The sequence below is a fragment of the Trachypithecus francoisi genome, unplaced genomic scaffold (genome assembly GCF_009764315.1).
Source record: "Trachypithecus francoisi isolate TF-2019V2 unplaced genomic scaffold, Tfra_2.0 Lachesis_group0, whole genome shotgun sequence".
In the NCBI taxonomy this organism is placed as follows: Eukaryota; Metazoa; Chordata; class Mammalia; order Primates; family Cercopithecidae; genus Trachypithecus; species Trachypithecus francoisi.
The window spans coordinates 18,094,933-18,122,418 of NW_022681453.1; the positions used below are offsets into that span (position 1 = coordinate 18,094,933).

Consider the following 27,486-nt stretch of genomic DNA (forward strand, 5'->3'; position numbering starts at 1 on the left):
CCCAGTGGGCTGAGCTCAGGCCTATTTTAGGCCAAGACTGGGAGGCAGCCAGGCCTTCCCTGGGCTCTCAAAGGAGCCACTGCTGCCTTTGTCCAGTCCTGCTACTGGATGCCATCATCGGCCACCGACTGCCCACTGCTTGCCATGCCTGAGGAGACCCAAGAAGGTAGGAGAGGGTGACCATGAGGGAGGGCAAGCCCTCAGTCCTGTGACCTTGTGGACCATGGAGAGACCCACCCTCTGTCCCACTGACCTCACTGTCTTGAGTAAGTTAGTTACCCATTTTCATGCCCCAGCTCCAGTAAAAGGACCTGCCCCCTATGCAGGGAGGAAAAGCCTGCCATGCTTGGAACCCCTTGTCACCTCAGGCCCCGCTTCAGTTTCCCCTGCTAGGGACATTAAGGAGGAATGGGGGAAGCTACCCAGTTAGGAGTGGGTCAACTACAGGCTGTGCTCAGGTGGGTGTGGGCGTCCGGGCAGCTGCCTGGCCAGTTCAGCTCTTAAGGGAGGAAGCTGGGATTGGGGTGGGCAGTGGTTCCAGAAAGCATTTGGGTACCTGCCCCATGGACTGAAAAGTAGATAGGCCTCTGGCCTCCCCTGACTTGGGTCTAAATATCCCCAACTGCCTAGGGTTGGGGGTCCCTTGGCCCGGTCAGACTGAGACTCAGCTAGTCAAGAGTTTGGTGGCCACTCGTCTAACTGCACCACTGCATATAAGAAGTACTGATGCTCAGAGGAGCCAGGACAGCAGGAATCTAGGAAGCTACAGGTCCAGTACTGGCCAGGACGTAGGACTGTCTGCTCCATGGCTCCACCTTATAGCCCACGACAGAGCTTGGCCTAGCTAGCAAGCTCCTCTTATCCAGCCTAGGCTGGAGTGCAGTGGCCGGATCTCCGCTCACTGCAACCTCCGCCTCCCGGGTTTACGCCATTCTCCTGCCTCAGCCTCCGGAGTAGCTGGGACTACAGGTGCCCGCCACCTCACCTGGCTAGTTTTTTGTATTTTTAGTAGAGACGGGGTTTCACCGTGTTAGCCAGGATGGTCTCGATCTCCTGACCCCGTGATCCGCCCATCTTGGCCTCCCAAAGTGCTGGGATTACAGGCTTGAGCCACCGCGCCTGGCAACTTTTTTTTTTTTTTTTTTTTTCCGAGAAGGAGTCTTGCTCTGTCGTCTAGGCTGGAGTACAGTGGCGTGATCTCGGCTCACTGCAACCTCCGCCTCTCAGGTTCAAGCAGTTCTCTGCCTCAGCCTCCCAAGTAGCTGGGATTACAGGCGCCTGCCACCATGCCTAGCTAATTTTTGTATTTCTAGTGGAAACAGGGTTTCACCATCTTGGCCAGGCTGGTCTTGAACTCCTGACCTCGTGAGCCACCCGCCTCAGCCTCCCAAAGTGCTGGGATTACAGGCGTGAGCCACCATGCCCGGCCCCAACTTTTTAAAATTTTTTGTCACCCAGGCTGGAGTGCAGTGGTACGGTCTCGGCTCACTGCAACCTCCACCTCTCGGGTTCAAGCGATTCTCCTGCCTCACTCTCCTGAGTAGCTGGGATTACAGGCATGCACCACCACGCCCGGCTAATTTGTTTTTTTGTTTGCTTTTTTGAGATGGAGTCTCACTCTGTCACCCAGGCTGGAGTGCAGTGGCACAATCTCAGCTCACTGCAACCTCTGCCTCCCAGATTCGAGCAATTCTCCTGTCTCAGCCTCCCGAGTAGCTGGGACTACAGGCATGTGCTACCATGCCCGGCTAATTTTTGCATTTTTAGTAGAGACAAGGTTTCACCATGTTGACCAGGCTGGTCTCAAACTCCTGACCTCAGGTGATCCACCCGCCTTGGCCTCCCAAAGTGTTGGGATTACAGGCGTGAGCCACTGCCAACATTTTCTTTCTTTCTTTCTTTTTTTTTTTTTTTTGAGGCGGAGTCTCGCTCTGTGGCCCAGGCTGGAGTGCAGTGGCCAGATCTCGGCTCACTGCAAACTCCGCCTCCCGGGTTCACGTCATTCTCCTGCCTCAGCCTCCCAAGTAGCTAGGACTACAGGTGCCCGCCACCTCATCCGGCTAGTTTTTTTTTTTTTATTTTTTAGTAGAGACGGGGTTTCACTGTGTTAGCCAGGATGGTTTCGATCTCCTGACCTCGTGATCCGCCCATCTCGGCCTCCCAAAGTGCTGGGATTACAGGCTTGAGCCACCGTGCCCGGCCACTGCCAACATATTCAACATCGCAGGAGAGGAGCCTGGCCCCTGGTAGGAGGAAATGTTTACCTCCTTTGTACCTGCCCGCGTGTGTGTGTGTGTGTGTGTGTGTGTGTGTGTGTGTGTGTGTCTGTGTGTGTAGAGAAAGGTCTCCCTGATCTTGAACTCCTGGCCTCAACCAATCCAATCCTCCCACCTTGGCCACCTTGGCCACCTTGGCTTTTCTTTTCTCTTTTTTTTTTTTTTTTTTTTTGAGACAGAGTCTTGCTCTTGCCCAGGCTGGAGTGGTGCAGTGTCGCAATCTCTGCTCACTCCAAGCTCCGCCTTCTGGGTTCATGCCATTCTCCTGCCTTAGCCTCCCGAATAGCTGGGACTACAGGCGCCCGCCACCACGCCCAGCTAATTTTTTGTATTTTAGTAGAGATAGGGTTTCACCAGGTTAGCCAGGATGGTCTCGATCCCCTGACCTCGTGATGTGCCTGCCTCGGCCTCCCAAAGTGCTGGGATTACAGGCGTGAGCCAAGCCACTGTGCCCAGCCTTTTTTTTTTTTTGAGATGGAGTCTTGCTCTGTCGCCCAGGCTGGAGTGCAGTGCCTCGATCTTGGCTCACTGCAAGCTCCGCCTCCCGGGTTCACGTCATTCTCCTGCCTCAGCCTCCCAAGTAGCTAGGACTACAGGTGCCCGCCACCTCATCCGGCTAGTTTTTTTTTTTTTATTTTTTAGTAGAGACGGGGTTTCACTGTGTTAGCCAGGATGGTTTCGATCTCCTGACCTCGTGATCCGCCCATCTCGGCCTCCCAAAGTGCTGGGATTACAGGCTTGAGCCACCGTGCCCGCCACTGCCAACATATTCAACATCGCAGGAGAGGAGCCTGGCCCCTGGTAGGAGGAAATGTTTACCTCCTTTGTACCTGCCCGCGTGTGTGTGTGTGTGTGTGTGTGTGTGTGTGTGTGTGTGTCTGTGTGTGTAGAGAAAGGTCTCCCTGATCTTGAACTCCTGGCCTCAACCAATCCAATCCTCCCACCTTGGCCACCTTGGCCACCTTGGCTTTTCTTTTCTCTTTTTTTTTTTTTTTTTTTTTGAGACAGAGTCTTGCTCTTGCCCAGGCTGGAGTGGTGCAGTGTCGCAATCTCTGCTCACTCCAAGCTCCGCCTTCTGGGTTCATGCCATTCTCCTGCCTTAGCCTCCGAATAGCTGGGACTACAGGCGCCCGCCACCACGCCCAGCTAATTTTTTGTATTTTAGTAGAGATAGGGTTTCACCAGGTTAGCCAGGATGGTCTCGATCCCCTGACCTCGTGATGTGCCTGCCTCGGCCTCCCAAAGTGCTGGGATTACAGGCGTGAGCCAAGCCACTGTGCCCAGCCTTTTTTTTTTTTTGAGATGGAGTCTTGCTCTGTCGCCCAGGCTGGAGTGCAGTGCCTCGATCTTGGCTCACTGCAAGCTCCGCCTCCCCCAGGTTCACGCCATTCTCCTGCCTCAGCCTCCCGAGTAGCTGGGATTATAGGCGCCCACCACCATGCCTGGCTAATTTTTTGTATTTTTAGTAGAGATGGGGTTTCACTGTGTTAGCCGGGATAGTCTCGATCTCCTGACCTCGTGGTCCACCCGCCTCAGCCTCCCAAAGTGCTGGGATTACAGTCGTGAGCCACCACGCCCGGCCAGCCACCTTGGCCTTTCAAAATGCTGGGATTAGACGCATGAGCCACCATGCCTAGCCTCTTTTGGGATCTTAACAATAACATTTACTGTGTGTTTTTCCTATAATAATTCACATTCAATTTAGAAAGTGTGAGAAAAGCACAACAAAGTACAAAGAGGGATTTTTTTTTTTTTTTTTTGAGACACAGTCTTGCTCTGTCACCCAGGCTGGAGTACAGTGGCATGATCTCTGCTCACTACAACCTCTGCCTCCCAGGTTCAAGTGATTCTCCTGTCTCAGCTTCCTGAGTAGCTGGGACTACAGGCGCCTGTCACCATACCTGGCTAATTTTTTAATATTTTTGGTAGAGATGGGGTTTCACCCTGTTGGCCAGGCTAGTCTCAAACTCCTGACCTTGTGATCCGCTTGCACCTGCCTCACAAAGTGCTGGGATTATAGGTGTGCGCCACCGCACCCTGCAGGAGGGAATTTTTTTTTTTTCTTTTTGAGACAAGGTCTTAGTCTGTTGCCCAGGCTGGAGTGCAGTGGCACGATCACAGCTGACTGCAGCCTCGACCTCCTGGACTCAAGCAATCCTCCTACCACAGCCTCCTGAGAAGCTGGGACCACAGAAGCATGCCACCATACCAAACTAATCTTTAATTTTTTTTTTTTTTTTTTGAGATGAAGTCTAGCTCTGTCGCCCAGGCTGCAGTGCAGTGGCTTGAGCTTGGGTCACCGCAAGCTCTGCCTCCTGGGTTGAGGCGATTCTTCTGCCTCGGCCTCCTGGGTAGCTGGAACTACAGGTGCTCGTCACCATGCCTGGATAATTTTTTGTATTTTTAGTACAGACAGGGTTTTACCATGTTGACCAGGCTGATCTCGAACTCCTGACCTCGTGATCCGCCCACCTCCCACTCCTGAAGTGCTGGGATTACAGGCGTGAGCCACCACGCCCGGCCCTAATCTTTAGTTTTTTTGTAGAGATGGGGTCTCCCTAAGTTGCCCTGGCTGGTCTCAAACTCTTAGACTCTTGATCCTCCTGCCTTGGCCTCCCAAAGTGCTGGGATTACAGGCATAAGCCACAGTGCCTAGCCCAAAGAGAGAATTTAATATGACCTTAAACCCACCACCCAGACATAATGACTGGCAGCACTTGCTTTTGTTGTACTTGCTTTTGGGCATGTCAAGAGGCAGTTTCAAGTAAATCATGGAGGTTGAGTTACTGTCCTCAGAATGACAGTCCCAGAGTGCAAGGCCATCCTTGCTTCTATCTGGAGGTGTCCCCGCAATGCTCTTCCCCACTGTTATCAGCTTCCAGGTAGGTATATGGAGCTCTTGGTATCTGGACCAGGATTTTTAAAAATCAAGTTAAAGAACAACCAGAAAAGGCCAGGCACGGTGGCTCAAGCCTGTAATCCCAGCACTTTGGGAGGCTGAGACGGGCGGATCACAAGGTCAGGAGATCGAGACTATCCTGGCTAACACAGTGAAACCTCGTCTCTACTAAAATAATACAAAAAACTAGCAGGGCGAAGTGACGGGCGCCTGTAGTCCCAGCTACTCGGGAGGCTGAGGCGGGAGAATGGCATAAACCCAGGAGGCGGAGCTTGCAGTGAGCTGAGATCCGGCCACTGCACTCCAGCCTGGGTGACAGAGCGAGACTACGTCTCAAAAAAAAAACAACCAGAAAATATAATTAAATATTGGCCAGGTACGGTGGCTCATGCCTGTAAACCCAGCACTTTGGGAGGACAAGATGGGCAGATGACTTGAGGTCAGGAGTTCAAGACCAGCGTGGCCAACATGGTGAAACCCAGCTGTACTAAAAATGCAAAAATTAGCCAGGCATGGTGGCACGTGCCTGTAATCCCAGCTACTGGGCAGGCTGAGGCAGGAAAATTGCTTGAACCCAAGAGGCAGAAGTTGCAGTGAGCCGAGATCATGCCACAGTACTCCAGTCTGGGTGACACAGTGAGACTCTGTCTCAAAGAAATGAAAGGCCGGGTACAGTGGCTCACGCCTGTAATCCCAGCACTTTGGGAGACCGAGGAGAGGGGATCATGAGGTGAAGAGAACGAGACCATCCTGGCCAACATAGTGAAACCCCATCTCTACTAAAAATACAAAAATTAGCCGGGCATGGTGGCACGCGCCTGTAGTTCCAGCCACTCGGGAGGCTGAGGCAGGAGAATCGGTTGAACCGAGGAGGTGGAGGTTGCAGTGAGCCAAGACTCCAGCCTTGTGAGAGAGCAAGACTCTGTCTCAGAAAACAAACAAACAAACAAAAACACCGGCCAGGTGTGGTGGCTCACACGTGTAATCCCAGTACTTTGGGAGGCCCAGGAGGGCTGATCATGAGGTCAGGAGATTGAGACCATCCTAGCCAACATGGTGAAACCCCTTCTCTACTAAAATACAAAAAATCAGCTGGGGGCGGTGGTGGGTGCCTGTAATCCCAACTACTTGGGAGGCTGAGACAGGGGAATTGCTTGAACCCAGGAGGGGGTGATTGCAGTGAGCTGAGATCACACCACTACACTCCAGCCTGGCGACAGAGCGAGACTCCATCTCAAAATAATAATAATAATCATCATCTCACCAGGCGCCGTGGCTCACGCCTGTAATCCCAGCACTTTGGGAGTCTGAGGGTGTGGATCATTTTAGGTGTGGATCATTTGAGGTCAGGAGTTTGAGACCAGCCTAGCCAACATGGTGAAACCTCGTTTCTACTGAAAATATAAAAATTAGCAGGGCGTGGTGGTGCACATCTGTAATCTCAGCTACGCGGGAAGCTGAAACAGAAGAATCACTTGAACCCAGGAGGTGGAGGTTGCAATGAGCCAAGATTGCGCCACTGCACTCCAGTCTGGGCAACAGAGCAAGACTCTTGTCTCAAAAACAAAAAAACATGGCCGGGCGCGGTGGCTCAAGCCTGTAATCCCAGCACTTTGGGAGGCCGAGACGGGCGGATCACGAGGTCAGGAGATCGAGACCATCCTGGCTAACACGGTGAAACCCCGTCTCTACTAAAAATACAAAAACTAGCCGGGCGAGGTGGCGGGCGCCTGTAGTCCCAGCTACTCGGGAGGCTGAGGCAGGAGAATGGCGTAAACCCGGGAGGCGGAGCTTGCAGTGAGCTGAGATCCGGCCACTGCACTCCAGTCCGGGCGACAGAGCGAGACTCCGCCTCAAAAAAAAACAAAAAACAAAAAAAAACAAAAAAACAAAAAAACAGGCCAGGCACGGTGGCTCACGCCTGTAAATCCCAGCACTTTGGGAGCCTGAGGCGGGTGGATCATAAGGTCAGGGGTTCAAGACCAGCCTGGCCAAGATGGTGAAACCCCATGTCCACTAAAAATATAAAAAGTAGCTGGGTGTGGTGGAAGGCACCTGTAATCCCAGCTACTTGGGAGGCTGAGGCAGAGAATTGCTTGAACCTGGCAGGCAGAGGTTGCAGTGAGCCGAGATCCTGCCACCTGCACTCCAGCCTGGGTGACAGAGGGAGACTCCATCTTAAAAAAACCAAAACAAAAACCAAAAATGGCCGAATGCAGTGGCTCATGCCTATAAATGCCAGGACTCTGGAAGGCCGAGGTGGGCAGATCACTTGAGGTCAGGAGTTCTAGACCAGCCTGGCCAACATGGTGAATCCTCATCTCTACTAAAAATACAAAAATGAAGCCAGGCGCGGTGGCTCAAGCCTGTAATCCCAGCACTTTGGGAGGCCGAGACGGGCGGATCACGAGGTCAGGAGATCGAGACCATCCTGGCTAACATGGTGAAACCCCGTCTCTACTAAAAAATACAAAAAACTAGCCAGGCGAGGTGGCAGGCGCCTGTAGTCCCAGCTACTCGGGAGGCTGAGGCAGGAGAATGGCGTAAACCCAGGAGGCGGAGCTTGCAGTGAGCTGAGATCCGGCCACTGCACTCCAGCCTGGGCGACAGAGCAAGACTCCGTCTCAACAAAAAAAAAAAAAAAAGAAAAAATTAGCTGGGCGTGGTGGCAAATGCCTGTAATTCCAGCTAGTCGGGAGGCTGACACAGGAGAATCACTTGAATCCAGGAGGTGGAGGTTGCAGTGAGGCGAGATCACGACAACACTCCAGCGTGGGCAACACAGGGAGACTCCGTCTCAAAAACAAAACAAAACCAAACCAAACCCTGCTCTTGAATTCAATAATTCCACTTCTGGGAACTGAAATTAGTAACTATCAGGAAATTGGGAAAAAACCTTCATACTCAACGGTAGATGTCCTGGGGGTTAATTTCAAAAGGGAACTGCAGCAGTGAGCCAAGATCACGCCATTGCACTCCAGCCTGGGTAACAAGAGTGAAACACCGCCTCAAAAAAAGTGGGGGGGGGGGGCACTGCAAACAACCTAGATGCCCAGGCAGCCTCAGAGAAATGTGTGAAGGGAGAGAACTCAGAGGCATATGAAACAGTATAACAAAGAAGGGTCTCTCCAATAGTAAATGTTGAATGAAAACAGCAGGGTTCACACATGTACAGCAGAGTCACACCGAGTATGTTAACGAACACAGAACCAAGGCCAGGAGAGAAAGGCACCAGAGTGGCTACAATAGGGCTTTCTGACCAGAAGATGCCAGGCATTGGGTCTGCAGGGAGAACTGATAAAAGAGGCAGGACTGAATTCCATTTGCTGCGAGTTTAGCATTGAAGGCTGATAAACTGCTAGAAATGAGCAGGCAGAGGAATGCCTGAGTCCCTGGGGTGCTTGGAAGGAAACAAATCAAACGTACCTGCTGCTCCTGTATACAGAATAAGCCTGTAAGGGTCTGGGATCATCCTGGATCCAAATCAAGGGTCACTCCTGACTCAGTTTTAGGGGATTTGGAACCAAATGCCCCACTATCCCTATCCTCCAGAAGTCCCTGCTGCCTGAAGGCACCTGGTAAAAGGAAGGGGGTTGACCCACCACTGGCTAAATCAGCCTGCACTGCCCTGCAGACTCCGTGGCACCAATGATGCCCAACCAGAGGAGGGGGCCACTGGCCCCCAACCACGTGCAAGAGGTGCACCTGCACCAGGTGGAGTCCATCAGCGACCTACACAGTGGAGGTGAGCGGGGACAGTGAGGTGGATGATGTGCTGGGGGAGGGGATGAAAGCAGGTGCACCCACCACCCCGATGTCCCATCCACCCAGCAGGCACACTGCACCCCTGTCTGACTGAAGAGGCACGGCCGTGGAATGAGCTGCTGAGCGTTTTGCCGCCGTCACTGTGTGCCCAAGCTGGCTGCAGCCCTGCGTACAGACGAGCAGGGTTCCTGCTGCTGCTCGCGCTGCTGGTGCTCACTTGCCTGGCGCTTGCACTCCTGGCTGTCTACCTGAGTGGTATGGATGCACAGGGTGCCAGCAGGAAGAGACAACAAGGCGGTGGGGACTGGGAGGCCCTTCTGTGCAGCTGGAAGGAGCCAACTGCAGATGCTGCAGCAATGAAAGATGGGGTGGGAGGCCCGTGGGTGCCCCTGGTCCTGGGCTGGGTCTGCAGGGGTCATGGGGTGACACATGGTCTGATGATCCCCCACTTCCCATTCACAGTGCTGCAGAGCGAATCCCTGCGCATCATGGCACACACGCTCCGCACGCAGGAGGAGACGCTACTCAAACTCCGCCTGGCCAGCCTCAGCCAGCTTCGGAGGCTCAACTCCAGTGAGACCCAAACACCCAGCTGAGATGCCATTTGGATCTGGGGCCTGGGGGTGTGTGTGGGGGGGAAATAAAGTGGCTATGGGCAGGTCTCTCCTTCCCTACTGCTGGCTGCCACAGCTACACTATTTCCTTGGTGAGATTTTTGTACAAGAACCCGATGTTAACTTCATAGCTGCCTGCCTCTCCTGATCTCTTCAAGCCAGGCCTAGCCAAGCCTCTGGTGCCAAAGCCTTGTTTTGGGTGGTCCAAGGTCAGGGGAAGGGGCACCAGCCTCTGAGCTCCTCCTGTGGCCTATCAGCACTCTCTGGCCAGCCCAGATGGCAGGTTCTGAAGTCTAGAAATAGCTGCCCCCACAGCAATCACCCAAACTCTGCCAGGTCTCCCAGTGAGGGTCCAGCCTCAGCTCTCAAAGACAGGCTGGGCTCTGAGTAGCGGGAGAGGCACCACTTGGGGAAAGACTGCCTTGGAGGGCAAAGGTGACATTGTGGAAGACCCAGCTGGGCTCAAGCCTGGGGTGGTAGATGGGGAGGGAGAACAGAAAAATACCCAGGGGTTAAGACCACAGAAGCCTGACCATTCTGTTTAATTATCTCTAATAATCCTTAAAAATCAGCACACAAATACATTCCAGGTAGCTTTGCCTCTCCACCTGCTGTGGTGGCATTTGTCCAGATGCCACCACCCCCCTAAGAGTGGGTCATCCTGGGCCTGAGAAAGGAAAGGAAGGGAAAGGCCCCCTGGGACAGGCACATATTTAGCCTGACCTGAGACAGGGCAGGAAGAGGCCACAGGGCTGAGTGCAGGGACAGAGGGGCCAGGGTCCCAAGTGTCCGGGCCCCCAGCTACCCACCCCATGTCTGTTTTTGGTTTTGTCATTAAAAAAATAAAGTGACAAATACTGGTGGAGACCAGTTGTTGCACTGTCTTCTGTTAAAAATACGGACCAAGGGCATAGAAAGTCTCCTCTTCAGCAGGTCCTGCTTCACAGGATGTCTGCCCGCTTGTCCCGCACACGACTTCGAGCCTTGGTCCGGGCTTTGAAGGTGGCAGCATTGTACAGGTGCTAGAGTGGGGACAGAGAGTGACACCTTGGGGAGCTGGGAAGGGAAAGGGCTGGGGGTCCTCTTCCAGCCTCTGCAGAATTTCAGGCCTCCAGAAAATAGGGGGAAGAGAAAGGTGCCCAAGGGTGCAAACCTTCTCGAAGCGTGGAACCTTGTAGGCCTTCAGGGCAGTGGCATCCAGCACCAGCACAGGGCCCAGGCCAAAGATGTCACGGAGTAGCTCATTATTCTGGGGGGCAGAGGGCAGTGAGCTCAGGCCAGACTGAAGCAGCCACACCAGGTGTCCCCTCCCTGTGCATCCCCGCACCTGGAGGTGGAGGTGCATGCCTGAACCCAGCACTTCCTTGAAGGCAGTGTAGATCCGGTGCCGAGCCCAGCTGTCCATGTAGAGCACCTCAAAGCCGAAGCGCACTCTCTCTTCTTCACGTTCACCGCCCTGCAGGGTCGAGGGGCCAACACAACTGGGCTTGGCTACCACGCCTGGGAGTGCACCCTCACTAGGACACATATGTTCTCACACACACCTCCACGGAGTGCAGCACGGCACGGAAAGTAGAGCGCTGGCGCCGGCGATCAGCCTTGGCACGGTACTTGTTACTGTCAGTGGCCAGAGTGCGCAGGACACTGCAGAGGGCCTCCATGTCCTCATAAACAAACTCCTCCTGCAATGGGAGCGTTGGAGGGTATGTGGTAAGTAGATGCTTGAGCTCTGCTGGCTCTGAACAGGGCACTGCCGAAACCCCTCCTTTCCCTGAGAGACCCTCTCTTCTCTGCCTGGCCCCTTTGACCCCTCCTGGGCATCTGTCAGGCCAGGACACTGCTGCTCAGGGCACCCATCATGACGTCTAGCAGATGAATCTGTGTTGGGGCCACCTCCTCTGCATAATGACCTAAAGCTGTTCTGTTTTCTGTGGCACCCCCTGCATCCAGCCTGTGATGGGCAGGTGGTATCACCAAGCACCCCCCATCCTTGTCCCTCGCACCTCAAGGTCCCGGGCAAGCTCAAAGAGCAGTGCAATGGTTTCACCGGCAGCGATCCGCAGGTTCACACTTTCACTGGACAAGAGCTGGGGCAGCCGGGTCAGCTGCCTAGAGAAGGGGCAGGCTGAGCTGTATGTGTGGGTTGGGGGCCTTTTTGAGATCCCCTCCCCATCCCAGTGGACAGCCACCCCTACCTGTCAAGGATGTGGCTGATTTGGGTGCTGGGGCAGATGGTGAGCAGCAATGCCCAGGCCTGCAGGGCAGCACAGAGCAGGCCGTGAAGGTTGGCAGGAACCACAGGAGTTGTGGAGCTGCCCAAGCCATAGAACCGGCTGAAAACACTTTCTAAGCAGGCAAGGCAAGAGACCAGGTCCTAGGAGCACAGGGAGGCAGGGGAGCTCAGAGGCAGAGTTACAGCCCTAGATGCTCTACCACCTGTGCCCAAAGACCACTCACCTGGATGTCGGCAGCAGCCACGTAGCAGCCCAGGCCAAGTGCAGAAGCACACTGTTGGGAGAAGGGCAATGCTGTGCCACAGTCAGCGGATGAATCTGGGTTCTCAACCCTGGAGCTCACTCCCCTCAGAGTAAGGGAGGCTGAAGACAGGGGGAACCCACCACTCTGTTGAGGGATAAGGTGCAGGAAGGGTTTCATGGGGCACAGGCACACTCACTTGGAGCCGGGCAGCAGGGCTAGCTGTGCTGTCACTGAGCACAGAGACCAGCAGAGGCTGCAGGCTGTGGAATAGCTCCTCACCCTTGGGTCCAGGGCCCAGCTGCACGCAGAGCAGACCTAGCACAGCAGCGGCCAGGGCTTGTTCTTCTCCCTTCCCTGTGGGATGCTTTCCAGTCAGCCTATGCAGCAAGGGCCAGCGTCTGCCCAGTTTAAGTCTCCCATGCACCCCCAGCTCCAACCTTTCTTGAGGCACTTTTCCAGGGCATCAGCTAGTGTGAGGCGGCGCTCCAGCAAGAAGTCGGGGAGTAGGCGGGACGCCAGGGCCAGGCGCAGGCTCTCAAGAGCACCCTGCCGGGTCTTGGCACTGGGGGAGGTCGAGAAGGGGGGTCATATGGGGGCCAGCCCTCCCTTGGTCACACTTGGAGCTGGGTGTAGGAGTTGGCTGGCAGCCAGGGGTACCTCTTGTCTGTGAGGCAGTCCACATACTCCTTCAGCTTTTCCTCAAGGTCTTCTTGCTGGCCCTGCTCATTCACGACATCCCCCCCTGGAAGGCCACCTGGTCAGCACTGCTTCTTGTGCTCAGCCCATGGAGCCCTCACCAAGCCCCTGTCAAACTTCCACCCGCTCTCACCAAGGCTGTCCTCTGCAGTGGTGCTGAGAAGGCTGGGGCATTCACTGGCGGTGCTGCGGGCCTCACTGGCTGCCTCATCATCACTGGAACCCGAGTCAGCTTGGGCACTGCTCCGGGCACCTGGGGAAGGTGGAATAGGACACTCAACTTGCCTCTACTGATGAGGGATGGCTGGGGGTACCTCACCCAACCTCATAATCCCAAAAGATAGAATGGTGCTCCTCTCGGAGATGGAAAACCAAAGCCAAAGGTCAGTAGAGTTGGTGCACTCCTGTGTGTGGGGTCTGTCCAGGGACAAGGGCTCACACTGGCAAGGGTGGCTGCTGCGGCAGAGTTTTGGACAGGGTGTGATCACCAAGCTGCCCCTAATTCTAAGAACTACTCACACCCCTCATCTGCAGGACGAAGTCCAGCCTGCACACTGGCCTCTGCTCCCCATCACCTTTTTATTTTTTTTGAGACAGAGTTTTGCTCTTGTTGCCCAGGATGGAGTGCAATGACGTCATCTCAGCTCACCACAACCTCCGCCTCCAGGTTCCAGTGATTGTGCTGCCTCAGCCTCCCGAGTAGCTGGGATTACAGGCATACACCACCACACCCAGTTAATTTTGTATTTTTAGTAGAGATGGGGTTTCTCCATGTTGGTCAGGCAGGTCTCGAACTCCTGGCCTCAGGTGATCTGCCTGCCTTGGCCTCCCAAAGTGCTGGGATTACAGACGTGAGCCACCACGCCCAGCCTGCTCCCATTTTATCTTACTATCCTACCTGCCAGAGCAGCCCAGCCTTCCCTCATTCACTCCACTGTGCTGGGGTCCCTCCAGCTGCCAAGCCTTTGCACAACTTGCTCTCTTCTCCATATTCTCAGGACTCACCCAGAAGCACCTCCCCTCAGGTCTCCCTGAGTCCTAAGTCTGGGGCTGACACCACTCAGTGAACATGTTCCATACCCTATTAGATGTCCCCCACCCAAACCCCACCATGGTGGTGACCAGTTTAAAGTTATACCTACGTATGATTTCCTCCTTCCTGTGATCGGCTGTTCTCCCCTCCCCCTCAAAAATAAAAATAAATAAATTTGTGCGTCGTAGGCACCCCATCCCAGCAGAGTAAACATAAGTGTTTACTGCATTAAGACAGGCTCCTGGTCTAAGCTGATAAGCGAGTCCCAAGACTGCCTCAGGCTCCAGGATAGTCAGCCACCTTGTGGAGTCAGGCCTGCCAAGCTGCCAAGGCCCTAATCAGGTAGCTTCCCAACAGATCCCCCTCCTTCTGTTCACCGGAGCAGGCCAGGACTCCCGCCAACTTCCTTGATCAGTCCAGGAAAGGATCAGGGTTTGGCAACGGGACTGGCTTCCTGCTCTGTCCGGTGAGTTTGCCCACCCAGCAGGCAACTGAGGCGGAGAGGCAATGGGGAAACTGAGGCCCGGAGAGGCTGGCCGGGTCACCGCTGGGAGCGCGGACTCCCAAAAGGCAGTGGGCAGCGAGCTCAAGTTGGGCACGCACGTGGCCAGTGACCGCTGGGGCACGTGCCAGCCTCGGTAGAGTTCTGGGAAGCTGCGCGGGGCTGGCCGAGGGGGTTCCCCACCCAGGGCCCTCGAGAACAACTACGGGGACCCAGCAGGACCCCCGCCCGCCGCTCATCAGCTGTCCCACGCCCCCCACCCCACTCACCTCCTCCACGGCGCTGACCACCCTTCCGGAGCGTGTTGCCCTTACGGGCGCGAGGCATGCCAGGAACCGGGCGCGGGGGGCGCGGGGTCAGGGACCCGGTGGGTGTGGGCTCCAGAGCAGCGAGACGCCGGCCGGTGCGCTGCGCTGAGAATTGGCCAGACGACGGGCGCCACACGCCACGCGCGCCACCATCTTCGCGAGGCGCCCCGCCCTGCCAAGCAGGTCGCCGGGAAGGCGAGTTCCAGGCCATCCGATTCAGGCCCACATCCACGAGGCTAAAACTACTAATCCCAGGGGCCTCAGCGCGCAGGTGACGGCGCCTGGCTGCGCGTTAGAGCACCATGGGAATGGTAGTCCATGCCTGGGGCCCACCAGCCGACGACGCGCTAGCTGAACTATGCACCCACAATGCCCTGCGCGCGCCCCAGCCCCCTCTGTGCACAGTCATAAACGCCGAAGCGCCCCTCAGGAGCACCACGGCAGGACTGGCTTCTCAGGGCACTTGGCAGCGGGACACTCGGGACGAGTCCTACCCCTGCTTCTGGGTCTGGGGACCATGGGAAGGGCTTAGAGCTTGGGATAACAGGAGGAACAGCCAAACCTCAGGCAGTGGAAAAAAGTGACTTTATGATGAAACAGTGCAGACAACAGCTTAGCACTTTACCGACCTTAGGCAAGATTTTTGGGGGCCGATCTGCCCGTGCACGGCCCATCTTCTGTGACCTCTCCATGGGCCTAGTGAAGTGCAGGCACAAAGCCCTAGGCTGGCAGCCCTAACTAGCTGGAACCTGACTTTCTCTCGAACTTCTTCCTTGCCATGGAGGAGTCACATGATCTCAGAGGGCCTCTGGTTTTATAAGCGTTTTTTTCTGGCCCCTTCTACCCCTCAGGGATTCCAAGGGAAGCGGGGTGTGTGCTTGGGAGGGTTGACTGTAAACTGAATAGAACAAGAGTGGGACAGAGTAGCTCCAGGACTGGAAAAGTGGCAGCAGGGAAAAGAAGAGGCAGTGGCAGGGGCCCTGGCTTTATATTGCTTCTTTAGGCCCAAGCCTGGGCTCCTGGCAGGTGGGGCCAGCCCAGCCGCAGTAACAGTGGCAGCTGAAGGACTTCCAATCTCCAAGGCTGCCGTCTGGCCACAGGTGTAGAAAGGCTTCCATCTGTCCTGGATCTCGCCGGGCACAGCGCCCGTGACCATGGCACCGCTGGTGACTGCAGGCCATCGCTGCCCTGGTCACATTGATCACATAGGGGCCCAGGGTGTCCACCAGGTAGTCATGGAGATGCCAGCACTCCTCCTGAGGAGAAGGGAAGAGTTGTGTCAGTATGCCTGCTCTATAGTCTTGACATGGCCGTCCCCCACCCTGGGACCCCAGCATGTGCTACATGGCAGGCTCAAAGGGGCAATGATCACCTCAGAGCTGGAGAGGCTCAGATCCCCCCAGAGCACCACGCCGGCTGCCCCTAGCGCTGCACTCACACCAATGGTCTGCACAAGGTCATCCTGGAGACAGAGAGCTGCTAAGCCAGGGCTGGCCAGATCCATGTGGGCCCACATCCACATTCAAGAAACTCTTCTGGTTCACTGTCACAATGTGATTCTACCTCTACAGTAGGGCCCCTCTAGTTTGGTTTGGTTTTAGAAGCAGGGTTTTACTCTCTCATCCAGGCTGGAGTGCAGTGGCATGATCATAGCTCACTGCAGCCTTGAACTCCTGGGATCAAGTAATCCTCTCACCTCAGCCTCCCAAGTAGCTGGGACTACAGGCATATGTCATAACACCTGGCTAATAATTTTTTAGGCTGAGCACGGTGGCTCACACCTGTAATCCCACACTTTGGGAGGCAAAAGCAGGAGGCTCACTTGAGCCCAGGAGTTCAAGACCAGCCTGGGCAACATGACAAAATCCCATCTCTATAAAAATATGGCCGGGCACGGTGGCTCAAACCTGTAATCCCAGCACTTTGGGAGGCTGAGACGGGCGGATCACGAGGTCAGGAGATCGAGACCATCCTGGCTAACACGGTGACACTCCGTCTCTACTAAAAAATACAAAAAAACTAGCTGGGCGAGGTGGCGGGCGCCTATAGTCCCAGCTACTCAGGAGGCTGAGGCAGGAGAATGGTGTGAACCTGGGAGGCGGAGCTTGCAGTGAGCTGAGATCTGGCCACTGCACTCCAGCCTGGGCGACAGAGCAAGACTCTGTCTCAAAAAAATAAAATAAAATAAAATAAAATAAAAATAAATAAAAATATAAAAATTAGGTGGGTGTGGTGGTATGCACCTGCAGTCCAGCTACTCGGGAGAAGACTTAGGTGGGAGGAACCAGGAAGTGGAGGCAGCAGTGAGCTGAGATCGTGCAACTGCACTCCAGACTGGGCAACACAGCAAGACTCTGTCTCAATTTTGTTTTTTTGGTAGAGACTAGGGTCTCACTGTTGCCCAGGCTGGTCTCGAACTCTTGGCCTCAAGGAATCCTTCCATCTCAGGCTTCCAAAGTACTGGGATTATAGGTGTGAGCCACTCACCCAGCCCGAGTAGGGCCCCTTTGTATCGAGTCTCTGAGGGACTTCTCAGGCCTTCCACTCAGAGTATCTCCCCTCAGACCAGCACTCCAAAGGCTGGGCCTCCCTACCCCTCAACATCTTCCAGGGCAGAGCCATGCCTCCCTCATCAGATACTCCAGGACAGGGCCTTCCACTCAGAACCCCTAGATTAGGACCAACCCCTAGGCAAGGTCTTCTCCTGGGACCTTCCTAGAACAGGGCCATACCTCCTGACTAAGACCCCTAGACCTCAGCTTCCACTTACCTGGGACAGGAACCTCCCTGATCTCCGGTCTGTGAGGCGGACATAGGCCAGGACAGGCAGGGGATGTCGGTGCCCAACAAGGGCCACACGGAAGGCCTCCTCCAGGCGATGTCGGACAAAGGCCTGGTGGTGGGCAGGCGGCAGCCTCGGTGGGAGGTAGATGCTGGGGAAGAGGGCACTGGAGGCGGCCCAGAGCCAATGCAGTTGAGTGTTGCGGGCAAGGGTGGCTGCATGGCAGCGGCCAGTATAGTTGGAAGCTGTACTATGCCAGCCATTGCCGCAGGCTGGGTAGCGATAGAAGCCCCAGAGTCCATGGGGCCGCAGTGCCTGGCCCATCCGCAGCGTATCCTCCATTAGTGCACGGGCCGCCTGCTCAAAGCCAGTATAGGCTTTGTAGAGCTGCTCCTGAGGGTCCAGGTCAGGGAATACCTGCTGTGCCCAAGCCCAAGAGGCTGCCTGATAGGCCCGGCGGCGGCCCCAGTTCCCAGCCCAAAGTGGACACCACTCCTCCCAATCCAGCACTGCTGGGCCAGCAAAGCTGGGTCTCAGGCTGTGATGGATCTGGTAGGCAGCCAGTGCCAGGTGGCGGTCAAGGGGCAAAGCCTGGGGGATGCCCCCATTGTGAGCTGTGCCCCTGGGCCCAAAGTAGGGATAGAGGCCGAGTTGGTTCTTGTAGAAAATGGTCATGTTCTGACCATGGAAATGCTGGTCACGGTTGGCTATGATGCCCAGGGCATTGAGTGGCAGGTGCACACCAAAGCGGGCCTTACAGTGTGCTGAGGGTACATTCCACAGCACAGAGAAGGGGTGTTCAGGGACCTGTGGCAGGGGCTGGCCACAACCCAGGCACAGGGCCACCCCCAGCACCAGGGCTGGGCCTAGTTGCGTGGTCATGCCCCAAGGATGGAAACCTGCAGGAGAGAGTGGGGTGTGAGCTTAGAGTCCATAGCTATGGCCACACCTTCCACACAGCAGGGAAAGCCAGGAAAGCTCCCCCAGCTCCTCCCCATCCTTACAGGAAGAGCTGGGGAAAGCATGTTTCCCCAGGGGTCTCTTGGGCCTTTTAAAGCAGCCACACCACAAGCTGGCTATGATGCCCCGGGCATCGAGTGGCAGGCGCACACCAAAGCGGGCTTTACAGTGAGCTGAGGGTACATTCCTTCCCATATTCCCCATCTTTGTCAATACACCACTGTGTCCTCCCACAGCTGTCACAAGTCCCCTTCTTTCCTCTGTCCACCTTGTTCCCTCTTCCAAGAACACTCAGCTCCCACCTCCTTACCTGCCTGGTTTAATTCCTACCTAGCACTCGGGTCTCTGCTGTGACATTATTGCCCTGGGAGGTCTCCTGGATCCCCAGGTGAAGTGAAGTCACTTGGGTTCCCAAAGCCTGTGTACCTCCCCTGTGCCATATGAATCCTGCTACTCTATGCCTGTTTGTCTAGTTACCCACTGCCTATGTCCTGTCCAGGGCTTGACACACAGTAGGCGCTCAGTGAATGGTAATGAGTGAGTGAATGGGGAAGAGAACAGCCACCCTGTCTCCTGAGCCTGGTGGGGGGTAAAGGCAAAGGACAGGCATCCTCCCATCAATGGCCTTAGGACCAAGGTGGATCTGGGGACTTCTGCAGGGATAAGGGACCTGCAGAAGAGGGGAGAGGTGAGGGTGGGGGGTCAACAAATAAACTGTCACAGCCACACCCAACAGAGCCTTTATTCAGCCACACTGATGGCTCTGAGCCAGAGCCACCTCCTGGCCCCACTGATACCCAGGAAACATGCCCAGGCTAAAGCTGCCCCCCAGGGGCTAGGGGCTGAGGTATGGTCAGTGGGCTGAGGCTTGTAGACTGTCCAGGGCAGTCTATTGACCCAGAAAGACAGTTCCTTGTCCTGGATGGCCTCAGATATCTTTTTCCATCCAGAATATGGGGCGCCCCCTCACATTTTGATATTGTGTCTCCAGCAGGCTTTTTGAAGGGGGCCCTGATGGAACTGGGGGTGAGGTGGTCAGGCACTCAGGTAGGGGAGGGGGTGGTGGCAATGGAGGTCCTTTGGGACCCCGTGGGGCAGCTTGGGCAGTCAGGTTTGGGGCCTTCCAGGGTGGCCGGGGACAGGGGGCTGTGGGGAAGGCATTAAGCAGGGTGGCAGGCAGCCGTCTGCTGGTGAAGACCAGGCCCTGCACAGGCTTGCCCAGCTGGTAGCCCAGGTGGGTATAGAAGTGCACCTGGTCATGGGTGGTAAGGTGCAGCTTGCGGAAGCCCCGGGCCCGAGCAAAGACCTCCAGGCCCTCCATGAGGCAGCGGCCAAAACCACGGCCCCTCAGGGCCCGGGCCACCACCACTGTCTCCACTAAGAGGCTCTGGGGCTGGTTCAGCACCCGTGACAGGCGGGCATGGCCCACCACAATGGGTGCTGCTTCAGATGTGGGGTGGGGGCTCAGCAGCATCAGGCAGAGGGGGAATGCATCTGAGGACTGGCCCAGGGAGTGAAGGCGGGAGGCGCGGCTGCGGGGCCACTGATCATTGATGAGGTCAGCACAAGCGTCCAGGAGCTCGGGTCGGTGGTGCACAGGCTCCAGGGTCAACTCAGCCAGGCTAGGAGCTGGGGTCTCCTCTGGCTGGTGTTCAGGATCCACGGTAAGCTCAGCTGGGCCAGGATTGAAGGTCATCTCTGGTTGGCATGTGGAATCCAGGGGCAGCTTTGGCTGGCACTCAGGATCCAGAGTCAGCTCAGCTGGGCTGGTACTCAGGATCAGCTCCATCCGGTGTGTAGGGTCTAGTGTAGGGGTCAGCTTGGCTGGGCGAGGGCTCAGAGTCAGCTCTTGCCTATGCACAGGATCCAGGTTCAGCTGAGTCAGGCTGGGAGCCAAGGTCACCTGCTGCTACGTTGCAGGTGGCTCAGTGCCAGGCTGGAGGTTAAGACCCCAGTCTCCAGGCAGTGGCATCTCTTCAGACCACAGTGGTTCTCCTCCTGTAGATAACAGCCATGCTGGGCTGTGCCAGGAGGGAGGGTGGGGTTGGGGCAGGGAAGGGCTGACAGAGTGCGAGGGGGACTATGCATACTGGAACTGGGGAGTGGTGGGCTGCACTTTGTCCCACACTCACCTGATAGCACAGGTGACCTGGAAGAGACCCATCCCCTAGAGAGCAGGGCAGATAGATCCAGGTGGGAGGGAGGCCGGGAGTGATGGATGAGCTGCTTAAGGCTAGGGCAGAACCCAGGAGTCCTGGCCCCAGCCTGCTCTGGCTACAAATTTGTCCTCCTCAGGACCTCCCCTCACAGGGGGCCTGTAACCACCAGGTCTATAATAAACAGCCGCCCCAATCCACCTGCTGGCCTTCTGTCTTCCAGTAGTCCTCCCAGTCCACCATTACGGCATGGGATAGAAGATGTAAAGCAGACACTATACCCCCTGCTCAAACCTACCTCAAGGTTTCCTCCATAGGAAAAACTGCCCCAGGAGTCTTCCTGTCCCTTTCTTCTCCCTATGTTCTGAGTCTCCTCCAGCTCCCAGCCTTTTCAACTACCTGGGCTATGCCCACTGCCTTAGTGGATCCTGGGGCCCCACTCATGCACCCATCAGGCTGAGCTTTGGCCTGTCTTGACTGCCTTCCCTGCCTGGAGCCCATGGCCCCCTTCCCAACTCTGCCCATCTCAGGACACTTTGGATATAGACCCAAGTCTCAGATGGGGCCCCAGCAGCACCAGCACTGGGCCTGGTCCACAGCCACACAGCAGTATTGCCTCTGCAGGCTTGGTTCCCCACTGGCCTGAGTTTCACAGGCACCCTAGATAAGGACCACAGCTTCCTTCCTATATACACAGGGTGTCCAACGGTCACCAGGTTGGGGGCCTAGACCTCCTGTGCCCAAACCCTACTGTTTTCCCATCTTAACCAAGGTCCTGCTGTCAGGCAGGTCTACGCTGGGGGTTTTCTAGTGGTGGGCGGGCAGCTGGGCCCCCCCTTCTACTCACCTGCTCCAGAGGAGGCCTCTTGGCTCCCCTTACCTCTCCTGAGCTTGAGGCCAATTAAACACTGGTCAGTAACAGGCACCCCACTCCCCTCACCTCCCACCCCATTCACAGGGCTATAAGCCCCTCACCTGCATCAGCCACCTCGGCAGCAGCGGCACCCTTTGGTCTGGAGGGAGGAAGCCCCAGGATCCGCCCCTAGGGCTGAGCCCCGGGCTTCCCCGCGGCCTTAACCCCTTCAGTGCCGACCCCACCCACTGTGGGCGGGGCTCCGGGGTCCTCAGAGAGTGGCTTCTCCGTCTCTCCCGGGCCTCGGTTTCCCTCTCCCTTCTAGTGGGTCACAACAGGCTGTGGAGCTTTTGGGAATGGGGACTTCGAGAGCTCGACTCTGTGGGCAGGTGTGGCTCGGCATGCTCTGGAAACGAACGACTGACGCGGGGAGGGCGTGCAGGGTGGCATGGCCACTTGGGGATCGCACGCGCGGGGTGGACCTACAGGCAGCAAATGGGAAGGGTGCGGTACTGACATGTTGATGCCGGCCTCCGGGATGTTCCGCGTCCTAGCTCCGCACAGCTGGGTATCTCACTCAGTCGCCACCTCGGACTCCTCGGTCCGACAGCGCTGGCCCCTAGCGGCGCGGCGGATGTACTGCAGCCGTCGCGTCCTGCGGCGCGCCAAGGTGTTCCAAGGTCTCCCGGGGGTCCCCGGCACCCGCGCGTCACCGCTCAGGCCCCGCCCCTCGTTTACGCGTCACAACACCCACCAGGCGCAGGCTCAGTCTCCACCGTGCTGAGCTGAGCTCTGCCCCTGCTGAGCTCCACCCCATCTCCATTTGAGTCAGCCTCCTCCCCACTCGGCCCCATACAGGCCCCGCCTCCTTCTCCTTGCGTCACAGCTTAGGTACCGCCTCGATTTGGCTTCTTCCAGGCGCTGCTCCGGCCCAACACGTCACCACTTCAGCCAGGCGCAGGCCCCGCCTCCAGTTGGCTCCGCCTCTGCGAGCCCCGCCCCAGGCTCGGACCGGTCCAGCTTCAGTTCCCGCCGGCCTCCCACCCCAGGACAGCTTGGAAACGGTCCGATCAGGTGGGGCTTCCTCCTGAAATTTGGGCCCCACCCTGGGAAGCAGCCGCCCTTAGACTGACGTCAAATCTGGTGAGAGTGACAAGCCTTTCCTGTGCCCTTTGGATACCGGGGCCTGGACATTTTAGGCGCTCAATAAACAGCTAGGTAAATCATGACTGCTTTATTTGCTGGGCTGGTGCCTCTCAGCAGACTCAGGGGTCGTGCAGGGCTGGTTACCATAAACTCAGTAGGAGTGCAAAGGCTGTACCCCCAGAGCTAGACAGCCTGGGTTTGAATCTCAACTTCTCCCTTTTCGTGCTGTGCAACCTTGGGCAACGTGTTTACCCTCACTGTGAGTGAGTCAGTTTCCTCATAGCCTCATTGTGAAGAATGAGTAAGTCCACATGAAATGCTTAGCACGGCGATTGGCAAAGAGTAGGCACTCAGTGAATGTCAGCCTTTGTGATTGCTGCAGTTCAAAGACTGGCTCAGTGTCTCTGGAGGAATTGTCCATGACCTTGCCAAGTGGATGCATATAGACATGAAATGAATGGTGTCTGCTGTGGTTCTAACTCCTTATGCCACTGTTCTAGTCTGTAAGTATGCATGTGCAGGGAATATGCCCGTGACAGTGGCTGAGTGTACTCTTCACTGTGACCATGACTTATATGACTGTGCCTGTATTTGAGGAAGCCCTGGCCAGACCCAGAGTACATTAGGTTCTCAAGGTGCACAACTCAATGTGTGGCCAATCACCACATGCTCTTCTGCTCACACCATGGTCCCTGCCAGCCAGGGTAGCATCGACATTTGAACTCCACGGCCATCTGTGCCTGATCTTCAAGTGAGAGGGCACCCCGCAGGCTCAGGGGTCCACCATCAGGCGTGAGCTGGATGGAGAAACTGGCAGGGTTAAGAATGAGGAGGGCTTTGGGGTGGCTGGGGCGGCGGACACAGCGGCCATGGCTGGAGCACAGGGCTTGACTGCAGAGAAGGGCCCCACTGGTCACATTCAGGATGAAGGGCCCCAAGGTAGTGTCCACATACTCCTTGATGGCCTGACATGATTCCTAGGTGGGAGGGGAGGAGAGCATCAGGGACACCTTGGTCATGTATGGACCCTCCTAGGGCACTGAGGCACTCACCTGCTGGTCAGCCAGGACTTTGCAGGTAGAAAGAGTAAGTCAGGGTCTACCCAGTCAGCTTAATGACCCCACCTCTCCCCCACCCCCACCCTCATGCCAGGCCTAAGCTCACCTTTGTTCTTGTATTTTCCCAGCTCACCCAGAGCACCACTCCAGCTGCCCCCTGGGCCGCACTCTCCCCCAGGCTGTGCTCCAGCTCATCCTGGGAAGGAGACAGCACAGTTCTGTGGCGACTCCTTCCCACCCTGTGGCAGACTGCTGGAACACCATTGGATGGGAAAAATAATTTATAACCTTCACCTGGGGCTGCTCTGGCCACGGGACCAGAGGCAAACTGCTTCCTCCTCTAGCCTATGGATTCCATGCAGACAGGGACTACATCATTCCAATAAATGTTGAATTGCCTGTGCCTGGCACAGAACTTGGCACAAAATACGCACTCAATTGATGTGCCCATGCGCCAGGCACGGTGGCTCATACCTGTAGTCTCAGCATTTTGGGAGGCTGAGGTGGGAAGATCACCTGAGGTCAGGAGTTCGAGACCAGCCTGGCCAACATGGTGAAACCCCATTTCTGCTAAAAATACAAAAATTAGCCAGGCATGTTGGTGGCATGCCTGTAATCCCAGCTACTCGGGAGGCTGAGGCAGGAGAATCACTTGAACCTGGGAGGTGGAGGTTGCAGGAGCTGAGATCTTGCCCCTGGTACTCCAGCCTGGGTGACAGAGCAAGACTCCGTCTCAAAAAAAAAAAAGAATGAATGGATGAAAATGTCCCAAGGCTGGGGGCCAGGCACGGTGGCTCATGCCTGTAATCCCAGCACTTTCGGAGGCTGAGGCAGGCAGATCACAAGGTCATGAGATCGAGACCATCCTGGCTAACATGGTGAAACCCCGTCTCTACTAAAAATACAAAAAATTAGCCGGGTGTGGTGGCGGGCGCCTGTAGTGCCAGCTACTTGGGAGGCTGAGGCAGGAGAATGGCGTGAACCTGGGAGGCAGAGCTTGCAATGAGCCAAGGTCGTGCCACTGCACTCCAGCCAGGGCGACAGAGCGAGACTCTGTCTCAAAAACAAAAAAGAAAAAAAGAAAATGTCCCAAGGCTAAAGTACCCTAAGGCTGGACCTAATATCTGACAAGGCAGGTTGACAAGGTGGGCAGGTTACAGAAGACTTACCAGGGGCAGAAAGTGGTTTGTCATGTCATAGAAGATCTGGACATAGGGCAGCACTGGCAGATTGGGGTCACCAGCAGCCACAGCCACACGGAATGCCTCGGCCACACGGTGCTGCACATACATCTGTGACTTCCCTGTGCCCTCCAGCACTGCGGGCATGTAAATGCTGGGGTAGAGGGCACGGCTCTGGCCCCACAGCCACCCTAGCTGGTCATTTTGGGCACGGATGCCTGATGGGCACTGGCCGGTGTAGTTGGGGCTTAGAAAGTCATAGTTATAGCAGTCAGGGAAGCCATAGAAGCCCCAGAGGCCGCGAGGACGCAGTGCCCGCCCCAGCTGGAGAGTGCCTGCCATCCAGGCCCGTGCAGCTCCCTGGAACTGGTCCTGGGCTACTGCCTCCACCTGAGGAACTGGCCAATCAGGGTGCTGCGCCTGTACCAGAGCCCGTGAGCGCTGCCGGTAAATGTCCTTGGTGTCCCAGTTGAAGGCCCAGCGTGGGCGCCATGCCTCCCAGTCGATGACTGCCAGCCCTGAGAAGTCAGGAGCAGGTATGGCAGCCAGGATGTCCTGGAATGTGCGGGCCAGGTGGGCAATCAGGCTGGCATTCTGGGGCAGACCACCAAACACAGGCTCCCCAGTGGGCGTGTAGTAGGGATAGGTGCCCAGCTGGGAGCTATAGAAAATTGTCATGTCAGGGCCACGGAAGGTCTGTCCTGGGTTGGCTACCACATCGAAGATACTGACATCCACGTCCACGCTGTGCCTCTCCAAGCACCACTGGGTGTTTGCATTCCAGATGGTGGTGAAGGGCCGGTTGGGTAGCAAGGGGCCCCTAGAGCCTTGGGCCATATCAAGTAAGGTCAGGAAGAGGGCGCAGATGGGAAGCAGGTGGGCTGCCATGGCACGGGAGTGGTCGAGGACAACCTGGCCAGGGGAGGCAGAGCTGAGAACAGGTTGCAAAGTCTCTGATCCCCCACTGCTCAGGGCTGGGGGGCTGAGCCCTTGCGCATTAATCCACCGCTGCTCTGGTTTCTGTTAAACATTGACCTGCAGGGCTCCGGGAGGGCAGAGGAGACGCATGGAGGTATGGCCACTGGAGGGCACATCCGAGTTGCCTCCCTGACCAGGCCTCTGCCATCTCCCACAGGACTTGCTCTAGCCTAAGCTCGCCCACCCTGCTTCCCCATGAGCCACTGAGGCCATGACATCTGTTCTGGGAAGAGTGGCTGACAGCCAGGCCCTCAGCCCCAAGGCTGACCCCACCAAGGGGAGGAGGCCTTCCTGTCTCCTCCACCAGAAATCCTGGCAGCCATTGGAGGACGATCCAATGGCCTCAGTGACCAAGAACAGGTCAACCCAGCCCTCCTGTACACCCGCCAGTCTGCCCGCTTGTCCCTGCTGACCTTGGGGCTGAAGGGCCTCATCCTCCAAATTTCTTGACCCCAGGATGGGGGCCTAAGCAGGGCCTGGCTAGATTCCACCCCAGCAGCACCACAGACTCCTGGAGGAAGGAGCGGCTGCTGGAAATTCTGAGCTTTTGTAGGGGGTCACCCCACCCAGACTAGGGGCGGGCCAAGGGGCGGGCCTTGGATTGGGAAGCCAGGCCAGGCCAGGCATCAGGGCTACCTCTGTAATCCCTGGCAAAGGGATCTTGGTTGGGGGTGGGGCTGGGCCAGCAGTGGCCCCTCCCATGCTGTCAGCACTAGGGCAGGGCTTTGTGATGTTACCGGGGCTGGAGGGGGTGGGCGGGGCAGACCCTGCTGGGCAGGCCTGTTTGTGACTCTGGAGACTGGATTCCTCCATGTCTTGTGCTCAGGGAGTGTTCTTACATCTGACACTGATGGGCCCTAGGTACTTTACCTTGATGGATCCTTTTGCCTCCTTAAAAAAAATATTTAAAAATATGGCTAGGCCTGCCGGGCACGGTGGCTCACGCCTATAATCCGAGCACTTTGGGAGGCCAAGTTGGCGGATCACTCATAAGGTCAGGAGATCGAGACCATCCTGGCTAACACGGTGAAACCCCGCCTCTACTAAAAATACAAAAAATTAGCCAGGCGTGGTGGCAGGCGCCTGTAATCCCAGCTACTTGGGAGGCTGAGGCAGGGGAATCGCTTGAACCCGGGAGGCAGAGGTTGCAGTGAGCCAAGACCGTGCCAGTGTGCTACCGTACTCCAGCCTGGGTGACAGAGAGAGACTCCGTCTCAAAAAAAAAAAAAAAATATATATATATATATATATGGCTATAATCTTAGCACTTTGGGAGGCTGAGGTGGGAGAATTGCTTGAGCCCAGGAGTTCGAGACCAGCCTAGGCAATGCAGCAAGACCCCATCTCTACAAAAAAATTAAAAATTAGCTGGGCGTGGTGGTATGTACCTGTAGTCCCAGCTACTTGGGACACTGAGGCAGGAGGATTGCTTGAGCCCAGGAGGTCATGTCTGGGTTACACTATTATATATTAATTATTAATATATTTATATTATTCTTCTGATTAAACAAACATTTTTGTGGGTCCCTGAAATTACTGTGGCCCTAGGCCTTGGGTCTATTGTGCTTAGTGAATAAGTCATCCCTGTTGTAGGGACCTGTATCTGAAAGGCACTATGTTCATGAAGTCAGGGCTGTGTCATCACCCTTTGTATATGTGCTGGGTCAGTGACTGTCTTTTTGAAGCCCTGTTTAGTGACCATCTGAGCCTCTGCACAAATTCCAGTGGCAAGTAGGTGTGAATGTGGAACCCAGTGCCTGGGACTGCGTGTGTGTGAGCCCTGCTGTCTTGTGAGCATGAG

The 27,486-nt window shown here is 56.0% G+C and overlaps 5 protein-coding genes across 20 annotated transcripts; 1 reads left to right on the forward strand and 4 right to left on the reverse strand.

The window, feature by feature from the left end:
* The first annotated feature begins 21 nt into the window (after positions 1-21).
* LSMEM2 (leucine rich single-pass membrane protein 2) lies at positions 22-10,421 on the forward strand. 5 transcript variants are annotated; one of them, XM_033208318.1, is made up of 4 exons: positions 22-166; positions 8,810-8,920; positions 9,010-9,195; positions 9,403-10,421. In XM_033208318.1, the coding sequence occupies exons 1-4, from the start codon at positions 109-111 to the stop codon at positions 9,534-9,536; spliced, it is 489 nt and encodes a 162-aa protein (XP_033064209.1). In that variant the 5' UTR covers positions 22-108; the 3' UTR covers positions 9,537-10,421. The 5 variants fall into 5 exon arrangements, 4 of the variants coding, with proteins under 4 accessions (XP_033064209.1, XP_033064224.1, XP_033064218.1 ...); XM_033208333.1 differs by having other exon boundaries at positions 50-166; positions 8,728-8,920; positions 9,403-9,638; XM_033208327.1 differs by having other exon boundaries at positions 50-166; positions 8,728-8,920; positions 9,007-9,195; positions 9,403-9,633.
* IFRD2 (interferon related developmental regulator 2) lies at positions 10,067-14,907 on the reverse strand. 3 transcript variants are annotated; one of them, XM_033208269.1, is made up of 12 exons: positions 14,533-14,907; positions 12,862-12,981; positions 12,690-12,774; positions 12,470-12,594; positions 12,229-12,386; positions 12,012-12,062; positions 11,750-11,928; positions 11,558-11,663; positions 11,099-11,236; positions 10,882-11,010; positions 10,708-10,803; positions 10,067-10,576 (listed from the first exon to the last, which is right to left on the reverse strand). In XM_033208269.1, the coding sequence occupies exons 1-12, from the start codon at positions 14,780-14,782 to the stop codon at positions 10,496-10,498; spliced, it is 1,518 nt and encodes a 505-aa protein (XP_033064160.1). In that variant the 5' UTR covers positions 14,783-14,907; the 3' UTR covers positions 10,067-10,495. The 3 variants fall into 3 exon arrangements, with proteins under 3 accessions (XP_033064160.1, XP_033064161.1, XP_033064162.1); XM_033208270.1 differs by lacking the exon at positions 12,690-12,774 and having other exon boundaries at positions 14,533-14,897; XM_033208271.1 differs by lacking the exons at positions 12,690-12,774; positions 14,533-14,907 and adding an exon at positions 13,734-13,952.
* A 231-nt stretch (positions 14,908-15,138) lies between these two features.
* On the reverse strand, positions 15,139-22,097 carry HYAL3 (hyaluronidase 3). Of its 4 annotated transcripts, none has more exons than XM_033208277.1 (4): positions 21,840-22,097; positions 17,342-18,252; positions 15,944-16,033; positions 15,139-15,827 (listed from the first exon to the last, which is right to left on the reverse strand). In XM_033208277.1, the coding sequence occupies exons 2-4, from the start codon at positions 18,233-18,235 to the stop codon at positions 15,558-15,560; spliced, it is 1,254 nt and encodes a 417-aa protein (XP_033064168.1). In that variant the 5' UTR covers positions 18,236-18,252; positions 21,840-22,097; the 3' UTR covers positions 15,139-15,557. The 4 variants fall into 4 exon arrangements, with proteins under 4 accessions (XP_033064168.1, XP_033064167.1, XP_033064170.1 ...); XM_033208276.1 differs by lacking the exon at positions 21,840-22,097 and adding an exon at positions 21,445-21,588; XM_033208279.1 differs by lacking the exon at positions 15,944-16,033 and having other exon boundaries at positions 21,840-22,036.
* Positions 19,038-22,053, reverse strand: NAA80 (N-alpha-acetyltransferase 80, NatH catalytic subunit). 4 transcript variants are annotated; one of them, XM_033208291.1, is made up of 2 exons: positions 21,840-22,053; positions 19,038-20,311 (listed from the first exon to the last, which is right to left on the reverse strand). In XM_033208291.1, the coding sequence occupies exon 2, from the start codon at positions 20,100-20,102 to the stop codon at positions 19,242-19,244; it is 861 nt and encodes a 286-aa protein (XP_033064182.1). In that variant the 5' UTR covers positions 20,103-20,311; positions 21,840-22,053; the 3' UTR covers positions 19,038-19,241. The 4 variants fall into 4 exon arrangements, with proteins under 4 accessions (XP_033064182.1, XP_033064171.1, XP_033064172.1 ...); XM_033208280.1 differs by having other exon boundaries at positions 19,038-20,166; positions 21,840-22,042; XM_033208281.1 differs by lacking the exon at positions 21,840-22,053 and adding an exon at positions 21,445-21,590.
* A 443-nt stretch (positions 22,098-22,540) lies between the features above and the next one.
* On the reverse strand, positions 22,541-26,625 carry HYAL1 (hyaluronidase 1). 4 transcript variants are annotated; one of them, XM_033208272.1, is made up of 4 exons: positions 26,099-26,620; positions 24,696-25,619; positions 23,633-23,722; positions 22,541-23,445 (listed from the first exon to the last, which is right to left on the reverse strand). In XM_033208272.1, the coding sequence occupies exons 1-4, from the start codon at positions 26,117-26,119 to the stop codon at positions 23,128-23,130; spliced, it is 1,353 nt and encodes a 450-aa protein (XP_033064163.1). In that variant the 5' UTR covers positions 26,120-26,620; the 3' UTR covers positions 22,541-23,127. The 4 variants fall into 4 exon arrangements, with proteins under 4 accessions (XP_033064163.1, XP_033064165.1, XP_033064164.1 ...); XM_033208274.1 differs by having other exon boundaries at positions 24,696-25,750; positions 26,099-26,619; XM_033208273.1 differs by having other exon boundaries at positions 24,696-25,742; positions 26,099-26,618.
* Between the last annotated feature and the right edge of the window lie 861 nt (positions 26,626-27,486).